The following is a 26,563-nucleotide window of genomic DNA, read 5'->3' on the forward strand; positions in this document are numbered from 1 at the left end:
AGAAGCAGGAGAGGCGGGTGGGGTGGGAAAGAGGTCATTTCCAAGCCTGGGAGTCCAGACTGTGCAGCAGGAAGGCAGGAGTGGGGCCCTGGGTAGGGAAGGGGAGCGTCCACTTACCTCCAGAGTGCCAGGGTCAGGTCCTCTCAAAATGGAGGTAATGTAAACTGCTCCTTCTCCAATGCTGGCTGCCATCAGCCATCACAGTGGCCCTCTATGCAATTAAGGACACCAGGAATTCCTGGATTTGGTAATGGGCTCACGTGTGCGTGGCTAGTCCAAGGCCAGGTTTATGCCCAGGTCTGCAGGACCTTGAATGACACTCATTCACTCCATCACAGTGTTGGCAATTAGGGAGGTAGGTGGGAGGGGAGAAGGGCAGCCCACATGTTGGAAACAGGCCCCCTGCTTCCTGGCAGCCTGGCCCTGAGTAAGGGGTCAGTGGGGAGCCATTAGCTGATTCCCAGTCCCTCTGTTGGCAGGGAGGCTGCTGCCCTTCCACATCTGTCCTTCCCCAAATTACTCCCTGCACCCCACCCTCAGTCTGGGCATCTGAACAAAAGATAACCTCCCTCAGTGTTCTTAGGAGGACTGGAGGTAGACGATATTTATGGATACCAGGCAAGGTGCTAAGCCCTTCACCTTCTTCTTCTTCTTCTTCTTCTTCTTCTTCTTCTTCTTCATGCATCTTCTTGTTTCATTTGTGCCTTCTGTAGGTCTTTTCTAAAGGATGGTGCAGCTACCACTTGTGGTACGTAAGATGATATTACACAGGCACAAGTCAGGGGTTAAATAACCGAGCAGAACTGTAAGGTCTTAGAGAGTATGTCAGAACCAGGGTGCCCTAAGGAGGGGACAAAGTGGGAGGTGGGGACTGAAGATGCCAGTGGAGGTCAGCTTGTGCAGATTCCTTAACAGGCCTTTCAAGAAGGGCAATGGAAAACCATCGAAAACTTTTAAGAAGGGGAGCAATTTGATGTTCTGTATATTTATTTTATTTTATTTTTATTTTTTTAATGTTTATTTATTTTTTGAGAGAAAGAGACAGAGCATGAGCTGGGAAGGGAACGGGGGGGGGGGGGGTCACAGATTCTGAAGCAGGCTCCAGGCTCCGAGCTGTCAGCACAGAACCCGATGTGGGGCTCGAACTCATGAACCATGAGATCATGACCTGAGCTGAAGTCGGCTGCCTAACCGACTGAGCCACCCAGGCACCCCTGATATTCTGTATATTTTAGAAAGCTCACTCACTTAAAAGCTGGAGAATATTGGAAGAGGGCACAGCCATAGGAAGGAACACAAGCTAGGGGACGGTAGCTGCAATTGGGAGGCAAGTGATAGTAACCTGAATTAGGGAGCATTTGGTGAATGAACAGTAGGAAAGGAGAGGGGTGGACAGATCTCTTTTTGGAGATGGAATATACTGGGCGTTGTTGACTGGAGAGGAGGAAGAGGGCAATTTTGTCAAGGTTCCTGGGCGGACAGGGGAGGCACGGATGGACACAGAGGATGCTGTATGCAAAGGAGCTATGTGGCAACAACAGTGTGTTCATCTTTGAAGGAGTTTCTGTGTGATGTTCTGGAGGGGATCTTGCACAGTTGGTTGAATAAATGGCTCTGGGTCAGGGGGAGGACTGGGACCATGGTAGCCTGAGGAATTGTCATTCTTACTGAAGTTATGCCCATGAATGAGATCACCCAGAGAGAATGGTGAAGAACATTCTATCTATGCATTCTCTTTAAAATCAGACAAAAGATAAGAATGCCCAAAGCCACCACTCCGATTCCATAATATTAAAGAACTTAGACTGTGAAATAAGACAAGAAAAAGTAATTGAAACATATAGATTGGAAAGGAAAAAAGAGAAATCAGTCTTTTAGGGGTGGGCAGATGATATGATTTTTTACTCAGAACATCAAAATGGCTCTGGAGAAACATTACTAACAATAAGGGATTTTTTTGCTGTGTACCTGAATGGACGATCCATATACAAGTTACCTATGCAGTGTCAATTGTATTTTTATACATCATCCAGAAACTTTAAGATGCTGCTACCATTTGTGTAGCATCAAAAGCTACAAACGTAACTGGAAATAAATCTAACAAAAGGTGTAATGATCTGTAGGCAGAAATTTCTAAAATTTCCCTAAAGGATATGAAATAAGATCTGAATAAATGAAGCGATATCCTATATTTATGAATTGGAAGATTTAATATCGTGATGTAATCTCCCCCAACTTAGCTAATGATTTAATACAACTCCAATCAAAACTGAATAGGATCCTTTGTGCAACCTGACAATTTGCTTCTAAAATTAAACTGGAAGAACAAAAGGCCAAGAAAATCCAAGACAGTTCTAAAGCAGGAAGGTAGGCTTGCTCTGTCAGATATCAAGATTTATTACAGAGCTTTAGGAAATGATACTATATGGTATTAGTTCAGGCTAAGTACACTGACCATGAGAACAAACAGAGTGTCCCCAAACAGATCCGTGCACATATGAAATTTCTACGTGTGACACAGGTCACATGGCAAACCAGTGGAGAAAGGAATGACTTTTCAATAAATGTACTTGGAATGACTGGTTATCCCTATGGAAAAAATTAAATTATACACTAAAATCCACTCCAGATGGATTAAAAGTGTGGGTCAAAGCAAATATCTATAGCAACAGTTTTAAAGTTTTAGAAGAAAATACAAGTGAGAATTTCTGATTCGAGGTAGGAAGAATTTCTTAAAGTACAAAAAGTGCTCACAGAAAAGAAAGAGACTGCTATACTTGGATACACTGTGATTAAGAGCTTCTGTAAATCAGAAGACAATTCAAATCAATTAAAAATAAGTCCAAGTGTGAGTGAAATATATTTGTCAGTTACATTACTGACAAAGAGCTGGTATTAAGATGAAATAAAGAACACCTCAAATCAGTATGGGGAAAACAAAAGGAAGGAAAAAACCCAATGGACAAGACATTTAAAAACAACAATAAAACAAAAAAACCAAAACAAAAAACCAGTGACTACACAGACCAGAAAACACCTACAGGAGTTCCAAGTAACACTAGTGATGTGGAAATGCAATCCAAACTATAAGATTGTTTTATTGACTAAAATTAACAAACCTGACGGTCCTGAATATTGGAACTAATATGTATTAACTTACATACGGCTGAAGGGAGTGGAGCTTAGGACAGTCACTTTGGCCTCATGCATGCCCTAGGAGCCAGCAATTCCACTCCTTGATGCATACCAAAGACAAAAACTTGCACACGTCTACCAGAAGATATGCACCGAACTGTGCATGGCAACACTGATCATAATGGAAAAGAAAGTAGAAACAATTCAAAAGCCACCTGTAGGACAATGGAAAAAATAAACTGAGGTATGAATTCAGATATTGGATATTATATCGCAATGAAAATCAATGCTCTATAGCTATGCCTGTAATTGAGCAGAGAAACCATGTGGGAAGTGGTCATAAACACCCCAACTGATGCCACATGGGTCAGAGATGACCCGTCCAGGACCCTTTCCTGAATTTCCTGACCTACAAAACTGTGAGTGAAATAAAATGGTGGTTTTAAGACACTAAGCTTCAGGGTACTTTGTTACATAGCACTAGATAACCAGAACTTTGCATTATCAAAAACCTCCATAATAAAAAACCTTTCCATAATCAAAAACCTCCACTTACTTTCTGTCTCCATACTTTCGTAGGCCATTCCTTCCAAAAGAGTGATTTGGTACCCTGACCCCCCCCCCACAAAATAAAGCCAGGGCATTTATGCCATAAACAACAAGCTTAAAGATTACATGCTGGACAAAAGGAAGCATTAAGAAGCATGTAGGTTTCTGGAAAAAATAGAACAGTCCTTTCCCATTTAAAAATAATAGTAGAAGATATTAGGTAGTATCTATTGGGTGTTCATCATCTTCTAGGTACAATTCCAAGCACCTAAAATTTATTAACTCATTTCATAGTCCCATGAGGCTGGTCCTTTTCTATGTCTATGTAATTTCTGGGAAAGCTGAGACCCAGAGAGGTTAAGGAACTTGCCTGTAGTTACACAGCTTGTAAGTGTTGGTGTCGGGATGGGAACCCAAGCAGTCTGGCCCCTGAGGCTGTGCCTTCAGCTTTTCTTCTGGACCGCTCATGCAGGCCCACGCATGAAACAGAAGGTGGGACAGAAAGGATGATGCTCAGGGTGCAAGGACTAAGAGGGAAGTGAAAGTAGAGTGGGGAGCATGTAGGCTCATACACCAGCAGTTCTGACTAGTTACGGACCCCACAGATTAGAGGCTGGAGTATTGCTGCACACACAAGGAAAAGAGGTGAAGCATTTGGTCCATAGAAGATGAAGAATTGAAACTGTGAAGGCTCCAAAAATCAAGGACTCATACAACCCCAGTGGAGGAAAAAATGAATAAACTTCATACTCATGTCCTAAAGAAGAAAGCCTGATTCTACTATGATTTTGTGAGGCTTATAAACCTAAATGAGAAACCAAAGCCCTGGGCTTTCCTTTCCTGAGGACTCGGAATCTGGTTTTTACCTCTGGCTCTTGATGTGGTGACCAGAAGCTGAGAAACCAACACAGAATCTGTTCCTGAACTGGAACCCCTGTTCACCCCTACCCCCAATACCTGGCATAAACCAAAATAAAGCCACCAGCAAAGTTCACTTTAACAATCCAGGCACCATACAATTCCCACAGCAAATATAAACTTTGGGATTAGCTAAATATGTGCACTGAGGGACACAGACACCCAAAAAGAAATGATTCCATCACAAGTGAAATTACACTGGCAAAATAACACAAAAGGAAAAAGCCGGGAAGACTTGTTGTTCCTTGAAAATGTTAGTTAACTGAAAAAAAAATCCAAAAATAGACAACAAGAATGTTCAAAAATAAAATAAGCCTTATAAAAATCAGAGCAAATAGCCCTTCTCACAGTGGATTTAGAAAAGAATAAAAATGGATTATTGGGAATCAATTAAATCGAAATTAAAGAGTGGACTGAATAAGTAGAAACATAGTGAAACAGAAAACAGATATAAGGAAATCAACCAGAAGACAATACAGAATATAGTGCAGTTACAAGACAAGTAGATGAGGTCTTATACAAGACAAGTAGGGTGATGTGACCCTACACACATACAAGGGGTTCTAGAAGGAGGAAAGAGAAAATGAAAGTGATAAGAGCTTGCAATTTTCCATTTTTTAATTAAATATATTCTCTGACAGAAGACTCTCAATAAGTGAAGAGGAAGATTTTAAAAAATGTCTCTATAAAGGGGTAACTGGCTGGCTCAGTTGGTTGAGTGTCCAACTTTGACTCAGGTCATGATCTCACAGCTTGTGAGTTTGAGCCCCGCATCAGGCTCTGTTCCCTGCTTCCAATTCTGTGTCTTCTCTCTCTCTGCCCATCCCCTGCTTGCACTCTGTCTCTTGTCAATCTCTCTCTCTCTCTCAAATTAATAAGCATTAAAAAATATATTTTTAAATGACTCTATATGGACATCTCTAACGGAAGCTTCAGAAACTAAAGTCTAAAAGGAAATTGTGAAGGAATCCAGAGAAGGACAAAAGTTTACCTCCAAAGAACAATGTTTGGACTACAGAAGTCTTCTGAACACCAAGCGTGGCCTAAAACAAAGAGAATCTCTTCCAAGCACTGAGAAAAAAAAAATCAGTGTCAAACTAAAATTTTATACCTAGCCAAACTGTTATTCAAGAGTGAGTATGAAACACAGACATTTGAGACAGGCTAAGAGAACTTCTCTTTACTGAAAATCTTTAAGAGGGCACTTGAGGAAGAAGGAAACTGAACTCCAGGCAAAGGAGGAATGCATGAAAAGACAGAAGGGCAAAATGTGGAAATATAGCGAAGTAAGTGTCAACAGTAAACAGTATTTGTGTTGATGATGATTATTTTGGTGTAGCACAGTGGGACTGAAGGTAGACAATAACACCAGGTCAAATGGAAGTGGTAGTGATAAGAGTGAACATATCTGAAGGTCTTTATAGGATTCAAGGGAAGTATAGAGATTGACTCAGTTTTGGTTTTGTTAACTTAAGTGGGTGTGTTGAAAACTTGAGTAACCATTAAAAGCATAGTATTTTACTGCACCATGTGAAATTGCTGATGTTTGACCCACCTTGGCCAACATGAAAGCAATTTCACATGGTTCAACCTAATACACTGTGTAACTTCTAAACGAGAAAAAGATGGTGGGGGGAGGGGAGAAAACTATCCCTTCCTACAGGAGGCAGGAAAGTAGTGGGGGGCAGAAGTAAGAGGAAGCCACGTGTTAGAAAAGTGACCTGAAGGTAGGTATATGCACATGGATACTCATGTGTGTGTATGTATATCATTTCATAAATCTCACACACAAATTAATGCATCTCTGTGTGCATAAATATGTACAGGCTGTTGTATATGCATGTTCAGTTAACGAGCATCCCCAAGGTTTGTGGCTGGCCATATACATAGGCGTCGATTTAAAACACATCAGACCTCAGCTATAAAATAACGCATTTTTGTTTAGAATCGCTAGCTTTATACTATTCTGCAGCATTTAGACATGGATATTCACCACTTTTAAGTAAATGCCCCAAGAGACGATGACAGAAATAAATTTAAGACTAAACCATCAAATTAAAAGATTCTCAGGTTAGATAAATTGGGTTTTTTTAACCTGTTAATTATAAAAACCATATCCTCAATAAATTGACCCAAACTTTAGAAGTAAAAGGATGAAAAAAGAGATAAATTAAGCAGTTACTAATACATTTCAAATGTTGCTGTAGTTATATAAGAATAAGTCAAAATAGACTAAGCCAAAAGTATTAGTAAGGGTAAATGTAGCAAGCACATAATAATAAAAGGAAAAGTTCACCAGGAATTAGGCAGAAAGATATAAAAAATCTGAACTTGTATGCCTCACTATTTAGCTCCTAAATTGCTAAAAGGAAAAAATTGACTAAAAGTATAAGGAAAAATGAACAAATCCCTAATCACAGTGGGAGAATATAGTATACACCTCTTGGAAAGTAACGGGTAAGAGAAATAAATTAAGAAATAATTTAAGGACATAAATAATGCAAATAAAACCTTGATACAATGGGAGCATCTGGGTGACTCAGTCAGTTGAGTGCCTGACTCTTGATTTGGGCTCAGGTCATGGTCTCAGGGTCGTGAGGCCAAGCCCCACCTCAAGTTCTTTGCTAAATGTGGAGCCTGCTTAAGGTTCTCTCTCCCTCTCCTCTACTTGCACTCACACACACTCTCTCCTGCTCTCTCAAGTTAAAAAAAATAATAATAACCTTGACTTGATACAATGTATATACACATATAAAGTATGGCTCCATCTAATTAACAGCACCTTCTAAGGGAAGTAAAATTATTATGGCCATTTACAGATGGGTGATATTTTGGGTAAGGAAGGAACAGGAACGGGAATAATCATTTGAAGAGATGCCCAATATCACTCGTCCCCAGGGAAATGCAAAATAAATAGTCTGATACAATACCAAAAGACTGATAACTCGGAATGTTGTTGGTCATGGGAAATGTGTCCCATGTTGCTGGTGGGGAAGCCAATGAGCACAGATATCTAGAAGGCTCATCTGGATGTACTTTAGAAAAGATGAAGGTTGGGGCATGTGAGTGGCTAGGTCAGTTGGGCATCCAACTCTTGATCTTGGCTCAGTCATGACCTCACAGTTTGTGAGATTGAGCCCCTCATCAGGCTCTGTGCTTGGGATTCTCTTTCTCTCCCTTTCTCTCTGCCCCTCCCCCTCTTGTGTGCACGCTCTCTCTCTCTCTCTCTCTCAATAAATAAGTAAATAAACTTTTTTTTTTTTAAAGCTGAAGATTCATTTCTATTGCTACCAAAAATTCCACTTTTGGGGTATCCATACTACAGAAATTCGCTTTCGAGTATGTCAAGATATGTGGGAGGATGTTTATTGCCCCACACTGTAATTTTTTTTTAAAGGGAAAATGTTTTTAGTATATAAGGCTGTGAATCCTTACACCTGTTTTAATTCATAACTGTAATTTCCAGTATGAATTACAGGTATCCCCTTGCTTTTGGAAAGTTGGTGTTAACACCACATTGTTTTTACAGAAGACCCACATTAGGACCTTTTTTCTCTAGCTGAAAGAAATCTGAAAAGGATTTATGCTTTTACAAAACAAAACAAAACAAAAAAAAGGTGCAAAGCGGGGTGCCTGGGTGGCTCAGTCGGTTAAGTGTCCGACTTCGGCTCAGGTCATGATCTCACAGTTTGTGGGTTTGAGCCCCTCGTCGGGCTCTGGGCTGGTGGCTCAGAGCCTTGAGCCTGCTTCAGATTCTGTGTCTCCCTCTCTCTCTGCCCCTCCCTTGTTCATGCTCTCTCTCTTTCTTTCAAGAATAAACAAACTTTTTTTTTTTTTTTTTAAGGTGCAATGCAAAAATAGCGTTCAGAGTCTGTGGTTATAGAGGCAGCACACATCCTGGGCACCAAGCCCCTTCCCCAGGAACTACACTCAGCATATCAACATCCAGCCTCTACAGCGTTGAGCTGTGTCTCTGAGTGTCCGTGCTTTGCCTAGATTTATTTTTTGCATCCATTAGCAAGATGTGTCCTAAGGTATCAGAAAAGCCTAAGAGAGGTTATTTTCAGGGTCTGGGAATACTCAAAAGCTTTTCCATATAAATGAACGGTAATTGCTTCTTCACTTTACCCATTTTGCTTCACACGAGTTTTCATGAGTACACTCCACTTTTGGATACTGGGGGAGACCGACCACATCGAGGACATAATGGTGAGGGAAAACTGAGTTAACCCACATCTCTCCACAGGTACGTAATTGGAGACATGCATTTCTGGCCACCTCACGTATGGATAAAAAGACTCAACATTATAAAAGTGTGCTTTTCTGAAACTCGTTGTTCGGCAAGCCCACTTCTACTCAAAATACCAGCGGTGGTATTCGCTTGACAAAATGGTTTGGGGTGGGATACTTTTTAAAAAGTATTAACAGATGTTTACGTTCCCTGCAATGTATTTTATTGTCATTGTCATCATTATTTGCCATCTCATATCTCCTCTCCCTTTCTTCCTAAAGACACACCCTGATATTATTTGGAATAACAATGAATGTTTCATTTCCCCTCCTCCTTGCAACCAGATGTGACCATGTAAGAAAGTTCAGGCTGATGACACGTAAGGCAAAGAGGTTGGGCTGGGCTCCCAGGAAGGCTGATTTAAGGCGGTGGACTCAGGGGTTGCTTTTTTGTTTCTTTCTCGTTTCCAATTCTTAAAACTAGGCCCTCCTGCCGCCATTTTGGATTGCGAGGTAATTATGTGCCCGGAAGCCACCCACTGCAATGGAAGAGATTTAAGACCCTGAAGCTGCCTATAAGATCTGGATGGCATAGCTCCCAGCTTCTTCCATGTGAGAGATAAATAAACTTCTGTGTTTGTTTCAGCCAGTGTTACGAGCCTCTAAATCTGATCCCAGTTCTTACCCTAGTTGTTCTCCCAACGTCCTGGAGCCCTTGATAGCTTGCCACACTCAGTCCATGGGTGGGGCAGGAGTGCTTCGTGATTCCAAGTACAAAAATAATGAGATGGCTCTCTGCTGCTTGCTGTGCAATTTTTGTTAACTTTCAAAATACATTCTTGAGATCTGTAGTTGAGAAAGATTTTGAGTCCTACAATACTGATTTTTGATGATCAAAGTCCAGAGCTCCAAAGCATTCTGGAGAGAAAGGTTTGCTACAAAGAGGCATCAAAGCATCTGGACCACTTTCCCCACCCTGCCAGGCAAGGTGAGATCCTGGGAGCTGGAGGGGGAGGGCAAAGTTGGGCGGGGTGGGGGGGGGTTGTGGGAGGGTTACATTTGGGTGGGACTTGCTCATTCATGGTCAGCGGTGGATGGAGGTGGGAGGCAAAGGACCAATCAGAGAAAAACAGGAAGTGAATCATGAGCTAGCATTCCCGCCATCTTTAGGCAGAGAGTGGAGTGAAAATGGTCTCGGGGACATCTTGGCAAGGGGACTGAAGGTGAGTGTAAGTGGGATTCCCCATCTGCCTGAGGGAAGAGGGGCATCCTCTATGCAGACTTGAACCATCTAAACCAGCATCAGGTAGCTCAGTGACATGAGTAAGCAGGAGAAAGGTTCCAGAGCAGGGGGTCCAGATGGCCAGGTCTCCCAGTGTCCCTTACTTACAGCATTGATACCAGCCTTTTGAAAAATGCACTTCCAGATCTTGAAAGATGTCCTTGTCAGATGACTTTCAGGTGCAAAACATGCTTTTTGATGCCTTGTTTAACACGAAAGTGTAGAGACGCATATCCCCTGGTGATAGCAGCAAGTAGATTTTAATACATTTATAACATATATTTATTTTATATTATATTATATTATATATTTTTATTATATATTATATACTATATTAATATTATAAATATATTTAATATAGAGAGACCAGTGGTCTTCATGTTTTAGGATAAACATCCTATTAATAAAAGCATAGAGACTGGGGTGGTCCTGAAATGACCAAGAAAACAATTTCTGAGTTGCTACAAGGGGGCCAGCTGCTATGGCCAATGTGACCCTGAGGGTGGCGTGGTGCAGAGCCCACGGTAGGAACCAGAGGAACAGCCCGGGGGCTGGAGCAAATACCTGCAGGACATATGAAAAATATCACTATTTCTAATATATAAGAAGTTCCTACGAAGGGATAAGAAAAAGATTTAAAACCTGCTAGAAAATTGCGCAAAGGCTATCTACTGGCTATTAACAGAGAAAGAAATAAAAACGGCCAATAGATGCAGAAAAGGTACTAAACCTTACTAGCAGTCAAGACAATTCAAATTAGAACAATAATGACATATTTTTATTCAAGAGATTGGCAAAAATTATAGAGTGCCGGCATTGATTTCTGGGAAGACTGTGGGGAAATTGATGCCCTCATATACTGCTGGTGGGAAGTGACATTGATACAGCCTAATTTGAATGCAATTTCTTAATATCTATTAAAATAACATATGGCCGTTTGACATAGGAATCTCACTTTGCAAATTTATTTTACGAAATGAGAAGAACAGATCCTTAAGACCCCGTGTGCAACACATTCAGCCAAACATCTCAGTGGTAGAAACAGCCTGGAATGGGAGCCATCAGCGGAGAGTCCTTGTGTAACCTCAAGTGCATGCATTTTGTGGAGAGATACCCAGCTACTGGGGACGTAGTGACACATGGGTTGACCAGAAGCTGTTTCAGGGTGAACGCTGGCATATAGGAGATGTCCCAATGACAAGGCAAGAGGCGGGTCCCACCATGGACGGGCTCGTGGTGGTCTGGACAGTGCTTGCATAGCAAGGCACCTCTGCCCGCTTCAGATGGAGAATGGGGTCCAGCGAGGTCCAGCCCCCAGCCTCCTCCCTCCCCCCCCATCTGCCACACCATTTGGACTCTTTAATCACTTCCGTGAGACCCCCGGAAGGATAGCACATCCCATTTCTGTAAAGTCAAACCACAACCAAGGCTTTTTTTTTTTTTTAAATCTTTATTTATTTTTAAGAGACAGAGAGACAGAGTGTGAGCAGGGGAGAGGCAGATAAAGAGGGAGACACATAAAACGATTGTACTACAATAAAAGCCAAAGAGAAGGGTTTATTTAAGAGGATGGTTGAGTACACAAGAAAAAAAATCGCTCATGGGAAAAATTCTCTTCGTTTTCCTTGGACATTTTCTCCTACAAATGAGTCTTAAAATCAACCCGTCAAAGCCTACTTCATAAAATGCAAAATCCAATTCATAATAAACCTTTTATCAAACTCCGAGCGGATGGGAATGATCTCAACTTGATCAAGCATATCTATGAGAAACCTACAGGAAATGCCCTGCTTAATGGTAAAACATTTAAAATATTCCCACTGAAGCCAGCAACACACAGGAGGCTGCCATCAAGTTACTTATTTCTTATTTAGCGTTTGAGATGTGTCATGCTTTCTCCTTGTTTCTATTAACCCCCCTTTGCCTTTTGTTTGATTCACCAAATTTTCTTTGACCCACTTCTTTTCCCTCTGTCGGTTGGAAAGTTTGCACTGCGGTTCAGTTCATTTAGTGCTTACCCATGGGTACACAGACTTTACAATGTTTCGAGTTCCATTGCTTCTTCATACTCAGCATCTGTAACGTCTCCAGAAACCAGACAAGAATTATAGTACTTTTTAGCTCCTCCTGGACTCCCCCACCCTCCAAATTTCTATGCCAATGTCATCTGGAATTTTAATGTCAGGTTATTCTTCTCTCTTCCAGAATCATAGGAAGAGGGGCACTGGGTGGCTCAGTTGGTTGAGCGTCCGACTCCGGCTCAGGTCACGATCTCACAGTTCGTGAGTTCGAGACCCATGTCAGGCTCTGTGCTGAAGGCTCAGAGCCTGGAGCCTTGCTTCGGATTCTGTGACTGCCTCTCTCTCTGCCCCTCCCCTGCTCACGCTCTGTCCCTGTCTCAAAAATAAATACACATTAAAAAAAAAAAAAAACTAAAAAAAAATGAATACAGTTTACTAGTTTTCCTGCTTACTGGTCCTTCTTGCACCCCCACATCTTCCTCCTATTTTCTTCTTGTTTGTTGTTGTTGTTGTTGTTTAGATTTTTTATTTTTTTTTTTTAATCCTGGATGAAAACCATCTGTGCTTTCGCTGCAGGTAACTAAAAACTCAGCTCGAACTCGCTTTACGAGCTCGGGGACAATCAAGTTCAGAGAGTGCTCCTGCTTTGGGTCCAGTGTCCTTAGCATTCAGGCTCATTATGTCATGTCCCCACCCCTCCTCCCATCGCCCCTCCCACCCTTCCTGAGGGGGTGAATTGGCCACAGGAATTCCAGAACCTCCTGTCCATGCACCTGAGCTCGAGCGCACCTCTGACTGGCTTTAGAACTCGAGACTCAGTTATTGCCTCTCCGTGCTTTGAGGACACCTCCCTGTTTTCAGAGTCCCTGGTGCTGCCAAAGGAAGTGTGACGTCAGACTCCCTCTGCCTTCCTTGGAGGTCTCGTCTCCCAGACGGTTTGGGGGACTCTGCCTCCGCCACACCTCGTCCAAGTGCATGTGATTGCTGCATCCTGCTCAGGATTCAAGTCTTTCTTCAGCTGGGGAAGTTAGCCAGACAACACGTATATTGCTATCGTCCAGATGTTCTGTTCTCCTTGGTAGAACCCCGGTGTTGGACGCCCCTACTTCAGGAGCTACTGTCGGTGTGAGACAGCTTTCAAACCCTCCACCTTTCTCTGGCCACATCCTGGGGGCTCCCTCCGCCTGAACACCGAGCTTACTGATTTGTGCCTCAGTCCTGTCCCTTCCGCGATTCAAATCACATAATTCTGTATTCCAACAAAATTCGTCTCAAGCGTCTCTATCTAATTGGCTTTTTATGTGAAGTACATGTCAGAGATATCCTATCACCCCATATCTCTCTGAGGATATTAATTATACTCTTTAAAATCTTTTTTCTGAATGTCCTATTGCTTATTTCCTTGGTGTAACTTCTCCTTTTTTTTTCTTTTGTTCCTTCACCGTGTCCACTTTTCTAATTTAAAAAAAATTTTTTTAACGTTTATTTATTTTTGAGAAATACAGAGAGATAGAGAGTGAGTGGGGGAGAAGAAGAGAGGGGGGAGACACAGAATCCGAAGCAGGCGCCAGGCTCGGAGCTGTCAGCACAGAGCCCGACGCGGGGCTCGAACTCACGAACAGTGATATCATGACCTGAGCCAGAGTCAGATGCCTAACTGATTGAGCTACCCAGGCGCCCCCGTGTCCACTTTTCTAAAACATTTAGCAGTTCTACATCTCAGGATTGAAAAAAAAAAAAAGCTAGCTGTGAACGCATAGACTGTGTCTTCCCAAAATTCACGTTGAAATCCTAACCCCTTGGTGTGATGGTATTAAGAGGTTGAGCTTCTGTGAATGGGATTAGTGCCCTTATAAAAGGGATCCCAGAGAGTTCCCTCACTCTTCCAGCCATGTGAGGACACAAGACAGCTATCTATAAACTAGAAAGTGAGCTCTCACAAAGAATCTGCTGGCGATCCTGGACTTCCAGCCTCCAGAGCTGGGAGATATAAATGTCTGTTGTTTATAAACCACCCAGACTGTGCTATTTATTATAGCAGTCCGAACAGACTGAGACAGAAGAGGACAAGAGGAGATTGCGGATTTATTTCAGTAAGCACTGAGGGACTAAATTCATACACATCTTTGATAAAACAAAAGGAGGAGACAACAGGGGGGCAGGCGTGTGACCCTGCCAGGATCCTGGGAAGAAACTTACAGGTGCAGTCTGGACAACATAAGGCAGGGGGAGGGCTGAGTGGGGACAGATGGGGACTTGGCTGGCCTGGGAATAACACCCAGCTCAGACAGACTCTGGTGGCAAGTGACGGAGGTCACTGCGCAATGTGGGTAAAAAATTCTGGGACCCCGTACACAAAGGTACCAGAGGGGGTCTGCGTGAAGAACAAAGTTGAGCCCTCCAAGGGTCTGAACCCCAAGCAGGGATAGACGCCAGAAGTTGGGGCATCGGTGAGGACCCAATACCCAGACGCATCGGGCAGCGCCTGGACTCCCGCCCCAGGCTGTACTGTAAGTCGCACCATCGCTGCCCCAGTAGAAGGGAGGGATGGGGTCTGCGTGGCTTCTGATTCCACGTGGTGTCTGGGCTCATCGCGGCGGTCCGACTCCACACGCAGACCTGGTCTCAGCATGCGTCTCGGCCTCCCTTGGAGGCCAGGGTCTTGGTGAAGGTCTGTTCCCCTTCCTTCACGATGGCCTTGGTCTCTGTCTCCGAGGTCAGGTGTGAAAGCCGGGGTCACACATCTCATAGGTTTCACCACAGCAAAGGGTTTCGAGGGCTGGCCTGGCTTCACGGGGCCATCTGCTTTCACAATGCCTCCGGCTTCCATCCCAGAGCAGTCTGGCTCCTGAGAATGCACACCTGAAGCAAAGTAGAGAAGCAGAAAGTGGGAAGAAGAAATCAGAGCTTCTTGAGGAAGCTTTGGGGGCAGGATTATGGGGGGAGGGTATGAGGTGGTCCAGGAGACCCCCAAGTGCCAAGGACTTGTTATGTGTGGCACTCTCACTGGTCTTTTCTTTTTATGAAAATTTTTAATTATTTTTTAAGTGTTTATTTATTTGAGAGAGAGAGAGAGTGCAAGTGGGGAAGGGGCAGAGAGAGAGCGAGACACAGAATCTGAAGCAGGGTCCAGGTTCTGAACTGTCAGCACAGAGCCCGACGCGGGGCTCGAACTCACGAACCTTGAGATCATGACCTGAGCCGAAGTTGGACACTCAACTGACTGAGCCACCCAGGTGCCCCCCGACTGGCCATTTCACTTGGCCTCCCCACCACTTATCCAGCTAAATAATCGCCATCCCCATTTTCCTGATGGGTAAGCTTATTCTAGATTCACTTTGAATTCACTAGATTCAATTTGAATCAGAGTGACAGTCCCTGCCCTCACCTGGCTTAAATTTCAATAGAAGAGACAGACACAACACAGCAACAAAAAAATATAATGTCACCAATGGGTGACAAGTTGGAAAGTAAAGGTGTTAGGGTGTTACGAGGAAGGTGGTTTTGAATCCAAAGGGCCTGGAATTCTATCTTAACTGACCTGAGATGAGCTTCAGTTTTCTTTTTCATGAATTGATATGGTGATACACCGACCCCTGGGGTGTTACAAAGACTTGGTCTCTAAGAGCAAATGCTTAGATTAGTGTCATCCTAACTTGTCCTTGGGGGCAGGAGGCCCAGAAAGTCTGGCTGGAGGAGTCAACATAAACCTGTAAGCCAGGACCTTCTCAGGAATGAGCGGGATTTAGCAAGGCAAGGGCTGAGTAGGGAGGGAGGATTCCCAGGGGGATGGAGACTGGGAGCAGGCTTCTAGAATGGAAAGAAGACTGGACTAGCTGGAGGATAGCACGGCAGGAGGGAGAAGTTCATAAAGACCCCTTGAAGCTAAGCCAAGTTTCAGTTGATCCTAAGATCAAAGGAGAACCATTGAAAGATTTTAAGGAAGGGAGCAAGTTACCATGTTTGGACTCCAGAAAGTGAAGTGTGGACAGAGAAAAGAAGGGGGAGTGCCTAGAGGCAGGAAGGCTGGGAAGAGGTAAGGGAAAGACAGCAGGACCACAGGGATCCCCTGAAGACAGGCTGGATGAAAGGGGGCATCTGGGGCCCCCACCGATGCTGTTTGTCTGCAGGGCACTCTCCTGACCATTTGTTAAACACACCCCCACCGCCATGTGCCTTCCACCAACAGAGAGAGCCAGGAGGCTGTTTCCCCAAGGTAGGGCTCAAGGGAGAAGGCGCAGGTTTGTGTCACCCGAGTGGCAATGTGAGAACACAGATGTGAGTCTGAGGCTCCACGCGGGCCTCAGCTGGAGCTGGATTTGAGTCATCTACGCAGAGTTGGTCATCACCGCCATGGGAGCTGATGGGATTGGTACGAGAGAATGAAGGAGCAGAGAGCGCCTCTGATAGAACCCTGAAGTCCACTGCTGACCTCTAAGGGAAGGGTAGAATATACACCTTTCAGGGCCACTGGTGCAGAGGGAAACTGGGAAGGTTTACCCAGATCCAAGATGGAGGGAACAGATCAGGGAGGGATGAGCTGCCCACAGTGTTGGCGACGTGGGACAGAGCAGGCCTGCGATGGGGCCACTTCTGTTGGCCCCCCGGACTCAGTGAGAACAGCATGAGGACAGTGGCACAGGCCATATTCCACAGCAGCGTGGTAGGGAAGATGGCAGGTGAGTGATGACGGTAAGCAGGAGACAGCAAATGTGGGGCTTTTCCCAGGGGTCGTTGAGTCATGGTTGGGGGGCAGTCCTGGGACACAAGAACCCAACAATAGAGAGCCCCAGGCATAAAGAACGGCTCCAAGAGACCCACTGCCATGGAACAAATTGAGAGCATTTCAACATAACGCCTTCTTTCTCTACAGTCATCATCCAAAAATTTAAAAAAGCCAGGATCAGATCCTCTCATGGGTGAATTTTTTTCCAGTTCTCAGCTACAAAAGCTCAAACTCATAATAATACCTTAAATCAATCTCAGAATGGTCAGGGTCCCCACAGCACGAGGTGGGGAGTTGCAGGCTCTGAGACACGGCCATAGCCCTGTTGCTAGTTCCTTTGACCCCATCTTCTCTGCACTCAGGGGCTGGCATAAACAGAAAGAAAGGGACACTATAGGAGAGTTCTGGAACTAAGGACAGGTATAATAGTTAAAAAACATTTGAATTTGGGGGTTTTGAGTTTCAGAAATCAGAGTCCTGGGAGATTCAGGCATATCAAGCTTTATTCAACACTTAAATGACTCATGTGGTCCTGCAGAGCCATTTACATCTGCTGTCCCAAACTCAGGCTCAGAGCTCAATGTGACTCCAGAAGCAACCAAGAATGTCCTGGGTGAGCTGGCAGGGGGCTTGCCGATAGGACCTAGAGGGCTCAGAGAGATCTGCATGGACTTAATGGCCAGACACCAGTAGGAACAGAAGCAAGGGGTAGCTTCCAGACCAGAAGCAAGGACCAGAGCATGTTTCCCTGTGTTGACCTAGATTTAACCCCAGTAGAAGTGGGGGCAGAGGGGAGGGAGGTGTGAGATCATTCATTGACCAAAGAAAGTCTGAATTGATAAAGCCCCCTAATTCAGGAACACTAAAAAATCAATAAGATAAACAACCAAACAGAGGAAAATAGCAGAAAGCAATCACAGGACATCCATAAAAGGGAAAAAGCAAATGGTCCCTATACACATAGGATGCTAAACCTCACTTACAAGGAAGCCATCCAAATTAAAGGAAAAGTTGTACCATTGCTATGCATCTATCAGACTGGTAAAGATGACAAGATTTAGGACACTCAGTGTATGGACAGAAATGTTTGAAATGTTATGGTGAACAATTTCACACTAGCTATAAAATTTTAATGCCCTCCAGAAAGAGAACATGATGGAGGTACTTGGTTTATCATAGATCATGAAGCAGCATCCAGCTATAGGAATGAAGACAGTGTGATGTTCAAAGAGAGATAAATGACTGAGCGATAGAATGGAACAGACAGCCCAGACTGGATCCACCTCTATGGAGATTTAGCTGATGACAGAGCTGGCACTGAAGAGCATCTAAAGACTCTTCCCTGAGAAGCCTGTGAAGTCTAAGAGAAAAACAAACAAACAAAAAACAAAAACCAAGAAACCGGCACGTTGGGGTTCCCCAATTCGGCAGGCCAGCCACATAAATTTTGCAGAACCCACAGTCAACAGGCCCCATTCATTGGCTCAGAGCGACCATTCAGCTTCTCAGCGTCCCTTTTTCAATATGCGCAGCCAACAAGGGGACATCAAACATCAGAAGAAAGACTAACGTGAGACAGGAAACTGATAATCAAACAGAAAGAAAGCAACTTGCAGGAAGTAGCTTATGCCATAGGTGAAAGTTTCAAAAAAACATATCATTAATATCTTTCGAGACAGAAGAGAAGAAATGATGCCCATGGATCAATTACAAGATACTTTTATTTTTTAATGTTTATTTATTTATTTATTTTGAGGGAGAGAGAGAGAGAGGAAGACAGAGAGAGAGAGCATGAGCAAGGGAGGAGAAGAGGAAAAGAGAACCCCAAGCTGGCTCAATGACATCAGCACAGAGCCCAACATGGGGCTCCATCCCATGGGCTGTGAGATCACAACCTGAACTGAAATCAAGAGTCAGATGCTCAACCAACTGAGCCACCCAGGTGCCCCAATTACAAGACACTTTTAAAAGGAACATTCAGAAAAGCAAACAAACAAATAGACCCATTCGAAATTAAAATTATGAGAGCAAAAATTAAAATCTCCATGGAGGGGATCTCACAACTGTGAGATTGGGCTCCTCACTGGGCTTGGAGGCTGCTTAAGATTATCTCTGTCCTCTGCCCCTCCCCCACTCACACGTGTGTGTGTGTGTGTGTGTGTGTGTGTGTTCACTCTCTCAAAAATAAATAAAAATAAAATAAAGTAAAATAAAATAAAATAAAATAAAATAAAATAAAATAAAATAAAATCTCCGTGGATATTTTGAAAGACAAAGTTGAGGAAATGTCCCAGAAAAAATCACAAAAATAAAAAATAAGGGGGATAAAATATAAGAAAATTAGAAGCATAGTATTACCAAAGCTAATTATCAAAAAAAAATTTTGAGTTATGAAGACAAAGAGAAGATTCTAAAAACTTCCAGAGAGAAAAGCAGAGAGAAAGAGAGATAGAAGGAAGAACTGTCTTCAAAATTCTGAGGGAAAAGGATTTCCCACCTAAAATTCAATACCCAACCAAACTATCATGAATCAAGAAGGGTAGAAAAAAGACACTTTTAAATATGCAAGGTCTCAAAGAATTTTTTTGGATGCATGTTTCCCCAGGAATGCTACTAGAAGGATTGCTCCACCAAACAAACAAACAACAACAACAAAAAATAAAAATAAACAAACAAACAAACAAAACCCAAAACCAAAACAAGACAGACTAAGAGGGTATAAAATTCCAGAGTGGGGAAGAATTCCCCAGATGATGGTCAAGGGAGATCCTAGGATGGCAGCCTGAAGTTGGCTGAGAGCAGCCAGTCTAGGCTGGAGCAGGTTAAAAGGGTGTGGCAGTAATGCCACCAGAAGGTGAAATTGATAAGACACTCGATTGAGTTTGAATTTAAACAACTGAGGGGGGCACCTGGGTGGCTCAGTCGGTTGAGCGTCTGACTTTGGCTCAGGTCATGATCTCGCGGTCTGTGGGTTCCAGCCCCGGGTCAGGCTCTGTGCTGACAGCTCAGAGCCTGGAGTCTGTTTCAGATTCTGTGTCTCCCTCTGTCTCTGACCCTCCCCTGTTCATGCTCTCTCTCTCTCTGTCTCAAAAATAAATGAACGTTAAAAAAAAAAAAAAAATTAAATGGGGCGCCTGGGTGGCACAGTCGGTTAAGCCTCCGACTTCAGCCAGGTCACGATCTCGCGGTCCGTGAGTTCGAGCCCTGCGTCAGGCTCTGGGCTGATGGCTCGGAGCCTGGAGCCTGTTTCCAATTCTGTGTCTCCCTCTCTCTCTGCCCCTCCCCCGTTCATGCTCTGTCTCTCTCTGTCCCAAAAATAAATTAAAAACGTTGAAAAAAAAATTAAAAAAAAAAATTAAAAACAACTGAGGAAGAGTGAGAATGGATTAGTGGTCAATTGGCAGATAAAAGCCCAAGTATTAGGTTTTGGAAAATTCAAGTTGCACTAAAGGAGAAAGTGATCCTGGTTGACTAGATGGTCCCGTTTTGAATAGTGACATTCTGCGGGGAGGTGGGGGCCTGAAGGTGGGGGGGGGGGGGGCGGGGCGAGTGCGGCTAGCGGTGAGGATGGTGGGAATGCAGGAACTACAGCTAATTCCTCCTCTCCCACAGAGGGAAGACCATAAATAAAGTCTAAAATGGAAAACCGAGTTAGTAATAGTGTAAACATGGTATTTAGAGAACAGAAAGTGATGTTGAAAGAAACCAAACAGATGAAAACGGTTGTCTCTAAAGTGTGAGAAGTTGAGAAGTAGCAGGGGCTGCTGCTTTTCATAATGTGCCTTATTGGGATCTCTGAGTTACATAAGTAAATACCAAAAGTAAAATAAAAACCAGGAAAAGGTTAGAAAGCAAGTAACTGAGGGCGCCTGGGGGGCACGGTGGGTTAAGCCTCTGACTCGATTTTGGCTTGGGTCATGATCTCACCATTGGTAGGATCGAGCCCCGCATTGAGGTCTTTGCTGGAGCCTATTTGGGATTCTCTGTGTCTTTCTGTCCCTCCTCTCTCCCCCCACCCCCCTACTCTCTGAAAATAAATAAATAAACTTTAAAAAGAAAAAGGGGGCACCGGACACATACCTGACCTCCTGCTGTTGAACTCTTCGAAGCTGGCTCTGGAAACCTGGAGAGCAGGACACCCTTTCAGGAAGAGAGGTCCAAGGGGTTGAGGGTCCAGAAGTGTCCACAGATCAGGACTGTAGCTCAGACCTTAGCCGTCGGACGTCTTTCCTACAAGCCTCCAAGAAGTCTACTGAGCCTTGGGCTTCCCAGTCCCCTTATATAGGACGGTGGGTGTTACCCTGGCACACGATTGGATAGAAGTGGGCGGTAGGTGGAGCCAATGTGGGCAGGGCTTGCTTGACTTGGGAGGAGTTTATTGGACTAGAGTTTTCCATTGGCCAAATGGGCCCGCCATGACTCAATCATTCATAGATGGGCACGCCCCATCGACTGACCTAATCGTTACAGGAAAAAAAATGCGTAGTTAATGTTGTGTTAAGTGCCAGTGAAAGGGAGATGTCATGAGAGCGATTAATAAAATCGGATTAGGTCTGGGGCCGGGCGTCAAAGAGAAGGATATCTGGGCTGAAATTGGAAGGGTTGGTAGGTAGGCACCAACCCGGTTGGGTAGAGCAGGGCGCAGAAGACAGGTGAGGAAGAGCCCCTCAGAGGTAGAAGGGAGCCCAGTTCTTTCCAGGAATGGAGAGGAGGCTGGCTCAGACTGAGGGGGCGGTGGGAGATGAAGTGGGCAGACCACCCAGGTACTGCTCTTGTTCTAAGGGCAACAGAAAACCACAGGGGGGTTTCAGGCAGAGGGAGATGCTGGTGATGAGATTAACATTTCATAAGAGATCACCCTGGCCGTGAAATGGAGAGCGATTTGAAAGTGCCGAGATTAAAACGTGAGGGGCAAGGAGGCCACTGCAGCCCTCTGTGTTGAGATAGTGTCTTATTAGACTAGGGCGGTGGGCAGTGGAGAAGCGAAACGGTTAGAGAGAAATTTACAGGCAAGAACCAAAGCCGTGCTGGTCTGGACACACCCTGGAGGGGGAGGGGACTGCCAAGTTTGTAGGGCCGCTTATTAAGACAGAGGATGTGCCAGGAACCTTGCCTAGTGGGAGGATTATAAACTTGGTTTACACAAGCTGGGTCAAAGGGGCTTTTCTTTTTAAGTTTTTTTATTTTGAGAGAGAGCAAGTGGGGGAGGGGCAGAGAGAGACGGAGAGAGAGAGAGACAGAGAGAGAGAATCTCAAGTCGTCTCCACACTCAACGTGGAGCCCAACTTGGGGCTCGATCCCACGAGCCTGGGATCATGACCTGAGCCAAAATCCAGAGTCAGCCTTTCAACCAACTGAGCCACCCAGGTGCCCCTACCAATTTTATTTTTGAGTTGACTGTCTATCATTGAGTTGTAATAATTCTCTGTGACTTACGGATACAAGTCCTTGGTGGATACATGTATTGTGAATGTATTTTCCCAGTCTGCGGCGTGCCTTTTCATTGTCTTAATGGGTGTCTATCAACGAACAGAAATTTTTAATTTTAATGAGGCCCAATGTCTCAGGTGGAGATTTCCAGGGAACCAAATCTGAAAGGGAAATCAGAGCTAAGGAGGTTGATGAGGGGTGCGTTTTAGGGGCAGGGGGGCAGGAAGCAGGACAGGGCGGACTCAATGTTATGCTTCCGCTGACCCGTAGGAGCCCACAGCCGTCTGTGGGGGCTGAGAGCCGGCTGCTGGGCGCCATCTAGCCGTTGGGCTCCTACACCCTCTATTTCTGAGCTAGTGTCTGGGTGGTAAATCACAGTGTCCACTGCATAAAATGTATCAATATTTTCTTGTGTAATTCATGTTTGTTTGTTTTTTATTTTTGGTATCCCATCTAGATCTAGGGTCATGATCCAAGGTCATGACGAGTTTTTCCTGTATTTTCTTCTAGAAGGTTTTATAGTTTTAGCTTTTGCCTGTAGGTCAATGACCCACTGGTGGTCATTTCTGTGCAGGGCGTGAGGTAAAGGTTAAATTTTGCACTTTTGCATACGAATATCTAGTGTGTTCCAGCACCATTGCTGAAATCGGTGGTGTCAGGGCGCCTGAATGGCTCAGTCGGTTAAGCATCCGATTTCAGCTGAGGTCATGACCTCATTGTTCCTGAGTTCCAGCCCAGCGTCAGGCTGTGCCCCTCCCCCACTCACGCTCTGTCTCTCTCTGTCTCTCAAAAATAAATAAACATTAAAAAATTTTTTTAAAGAAATCAATGCTTTTTTTTTTTCTTTCATGAAACTGGATGAGAGTTTTAAATTTCATGTGGCGAATTAACTTAAGGGGAAAAAAAAAACAAACCAAGAACCTTTCCCAACTATCAAAATAATGGGGTACGCTCAGGCAAATGAGTGGATGGAATAAATGAGAAACACATAACAGCTAACAACGATAATTAACATTTATTGCATGCTTGCTGTGTGCCAGGCATTGTTACCTACAATTCTCATATATTCATGCATTCAACCCTCTCAGAAACGTTAAAATGTAGGTGCTACTGTTATTCTTATCTTACAAATGAAGAAACTGAGGCACAGGACAATTAAGTAGCTTGTCTAGTGTGCATAGGTCAGGATTTGAACCTGACTGTCTTGTGTAAGAGCCCAACATCTTAACCTCTTTCTTCTGGTGCTGACATCTGTACGGAAATTAATACCAAACCAAGATCATATTGTGATTTGATTAGAAAACGTGTGTATTAGTTTCCAATCGCTGCCGTAACCAATTACTGAAACATAGTCACTTAAAAATAACACAAATATATTGTCTTTGTGCTGTTGTGACATTTTATTTTATATGCTCACTGGCTCTCTATCAATCTGACCACTTTGGGTTTTGGTGCTTGGGTATCTTTGTCTGTCTGGTCTCCAGTTGGGGGAATGACCTTTTTTTCTATTGCTAATTCTGAGCATCTTTGAAATTTGCATAATGTGGCTTCACTCCAGCTTTTTGTTGTTGTTGTTTTTTTAGGTCTGTAATTTGTTGGTTGTATTTAACTATAGAGTTCTGTTGTGATGTTTACTGTATTATAAAGCTCGTGGTTTATAAATCAATAAATGATGACTTGGAGGTTGGGAAAAAAACTCTGGGGACCAAAAGTCCAAAATAGGTCTCATTGAGTTAAAATCAAGGTGTCGATAGGGCTTCGTTCCTTCTGGAGCCTCTAGGGGACAATCTGTTTCCTTGCCTTTTCCAGCTTCTAGAAGCTGTCTGCCTTCCTTAGCTCATGGCCATACTCTGCATCTTCAAAGCCCACAGTGTAACAAAAATACTTTAGGGGTCCCCCATGATGATTAACTGGGGAGCGAGTGAAATGAAGAGGAATTGGGGGATATGTGTCTTTTACCAGTTGCAAAAATACATATTTTCTTTTCCCATTTTTGAAAAATAATCTCATAGAAGGCTTTTTCTTTTTTTTTTCTTTTTTTTAAATGTGTATTTATTTTTGAGAGAGACAGAGACAGAATGCAAGTGGGTTAGGGGCAGAGAGAGAGGGAGACACAGAAGCAGAAGCAGGCTCCAAGCTCTGAGCAATCAGCACAGAACCCGACGCGGGGCTCGAACTCAAGAATCGTGAGATCATGACCTGAGCCGAAGTCGGACGCTCAACCGACTGAGCCACCCAGGCGCCCCCAAAGGCTTTTCCGTCTTTTATGACTTTTTTTGTGTACCGTTTTAAGAAAACTGTGTGTAGGGAAAGAGTAGACAGGACAGAAAAGTAGGTAGGAGACTGTGATGATTCCCCTACGTGCCCATCACCCAGCACTTATAGTTGCCAACACATGGCCAATCCAACTTCATCTCTACCCTGCTACTCCTCCGATGCTGGGTGACTTCAACGCCTGGGATTTTTGAAGCAAATCCCAGGCATGATGCCATTTAAACCGTAAATATTTCATTATGTGTCTCTAAATGGTAAGAGCTCTTTTCATAAAACATAGCCATGATAAGGATGTTTCAATAAAATAAAAGAAATGAAGAGGGTCCAGTTAAGAGGAGGGGGGTGAAGATACAAGAGCAGAGGCAATCATCAGAATCTGAGATTGAGGTGAGTGTATGCATTTGTCACTGAAGCTGTCACCCAGTGGTTTCTATTTTCTCTATTTTCTCAGTGCAGGTAGAACATTCCCGAACCTGAGGGAAATGCTGGGAAAGAAATATATGAGGGTAATTAACATGGGCTGTCACAGTCGAAATCCCCCCTTTTGAATCCCAGTGGTTTTATTCAGTCAAGGCCTATTTCTCATGTGAAGGTCAATGTGAATTGGGTAGACTTCCCACCTGAAGCACATGGTCTCCGTTTAACCTCCATTCCCATTTTATTGGCCACTTCCAGTAACGTGGCTCAACCTAAGTGCCTGGGGTGGGGAGGAGGACCTGGAGATTGGGTGTGGACCAACTTGTTATCCCACAGGAGGTTTGTACCGAAAGATCATTTTGGAAGCTTTGACCACTTTAATAACACACATGCATGCACACACGCACACACAATTTTTTTTTTAAACATTTAGGGATGTGCTACTGGGTAGAGGTCAACTGTGCAGACCCTGGAGGGGTTGTGTCTGGGTTGTAATTCCAGCTCTACTACTCCGTACATATGACCTTGCCTGAACCATCTAACTCCTCTAAGCCTTACTTAATCCATTTGCACAACAGAGATTAGTAACGGTATCTAGGTTACCGAGATTTTTCTGAGGATAAATTGAAATAATGGATGGAATAATGAAATGATAATGGGTGATATTGTTTGTAGGCAAACAAATATTAATTATTATTCTTTTTTTTTTTTTAATTTTTTTTTTAATGTTTTTTATTTATTTTTGGGACAGAGAGAGACAGAGCATGAACGGGGGAGGGGCAGAGAGAGAGGGAGACACAGAATCGGAAACAGGCTCCAGGCTCCGAGCCATCAGCCCAGAGCCTGACACGGGGCTCGAACTCACGGACCGCGAGATCGTGACCTGGCTGAAGTCGGACGCTTAACCGACTGCGCCACCCAGGCGCCCCTTAATTATTATTCTTAATAGCATGTTCAAGTGATATTGTTTATCTACGAAACCCAAGAATAAGAAAATTAAGAAAAGTCCTTAGTTATATGCCATTAATAACCAACAACATGGCAGGATGAGCCAATGTGGACCCTTCCCTCCATACACATACACCCAGCATAGAAATGTTTGAAAACGTATAAATATAGAGCTGGCATTGAAAGAAAAAACAGGGGATGCTTGTGTGTCATTAATAAAATAATTGATGTTATGGCAGCCCTCATGAATATTGGTTCAGAAATAATTCTTGGAGGACAGACATAGAGGGTTTTTTTTAACGTTTATTTTATTTATTTTGAGAGAGAGCAAGGGAGCGTGAGCACGAGAGTGGGAGTGGGGCAGAGAGAGAGAGAGAGAGAGAGAGAGAGAATCCCAAGCAGGCTCTGTGCTGCCAGCACAGGGCTCAGATTCATGAACTGTGCAATCACGACCTGAGCCAAAACCAAGAGCTGGAGGCTTAACCAACCGAGCCATCCGGGTGCCCTGAAGTAGATGGCTTTAACGTTGCCTCTAGAATGGAGACTTGCCCTTGCACCCCCCACATTTTAGAGCCAGAGGAGAGACTTCAGTTGAGACCCGGGATCCTGGAAAAAATGCCCTTCAGTGATAAG

The 26,563-nt window shown here is 43.9% G+C and overlaps 1 protein-coding gene across 1 annotated transcript; it reads right to left on the reverse strand.

Moving 5' to 3' along the window:
- Positions 1-14,302: 14,302 nt before the first annotated feature.
- Positions 14,303-22,609, reverse strand: PRR20G (proline rich 20G). Its single transcript, XM_058723566.1, has 3 exons — positions 22,556-22,609; positions 20,942-20,984; positions 14,303-14,997 (listed from the first exon to the last, which is right to left on the reverse strand). The coding sequence occupies exons 1-3, from the start codon at positions 22,607-22,609 to the stop codon at positions 14,450-14,452; spliced, it is 645 nt and encodes a 214-aa protein (XP_058579549.1). The 3' UTR covers positions 14,303-14,449.
- Between the last annotated feature and the right edge of the window lie 3,954 nt (positions 22,610-26,563).

This window comes from Neofelis nebulosa, chromosome 4 (genome assembly GCF_028018385.1).
Source record: "Neofelis nebulosa isolate mNeoNeb1 chromosome 4, mNeoNeb1.pri, whole genome shotgun sequence".
Taxonomy (NCBI): Eukaryota; Metazoa; Chordata; class Mammalia; order Carnivora; family Felidae; genus Neofelis; species Neofelis nebulosa.

Bases quoted from the DNA above. Each gene is read 5' to 3' on its own strand.
- PRR20G (XM_058723566.1), bottom strand. From the start codon at position 22,609: ATGGCGCCCAGCAGCCGGCTCTCAGCCCCCACAGACGGCTGTGGGCTC. The intron at 20,985-22,555 runs GTCAGCGGAAGC...CCTGCTCTCCAG, and splicing joins ACGGCTGTGGGCTCCTACGG to GTTTCCAGAGCCAGCTTCGA. The intron at 14,998-20,941 runs GTATGTGTCCGG...ACTTTGCTTCAG, and splicing joins GTTCAACAGCAGGAGGTCAG to GTGTGCATTCTCAGGAGCCA.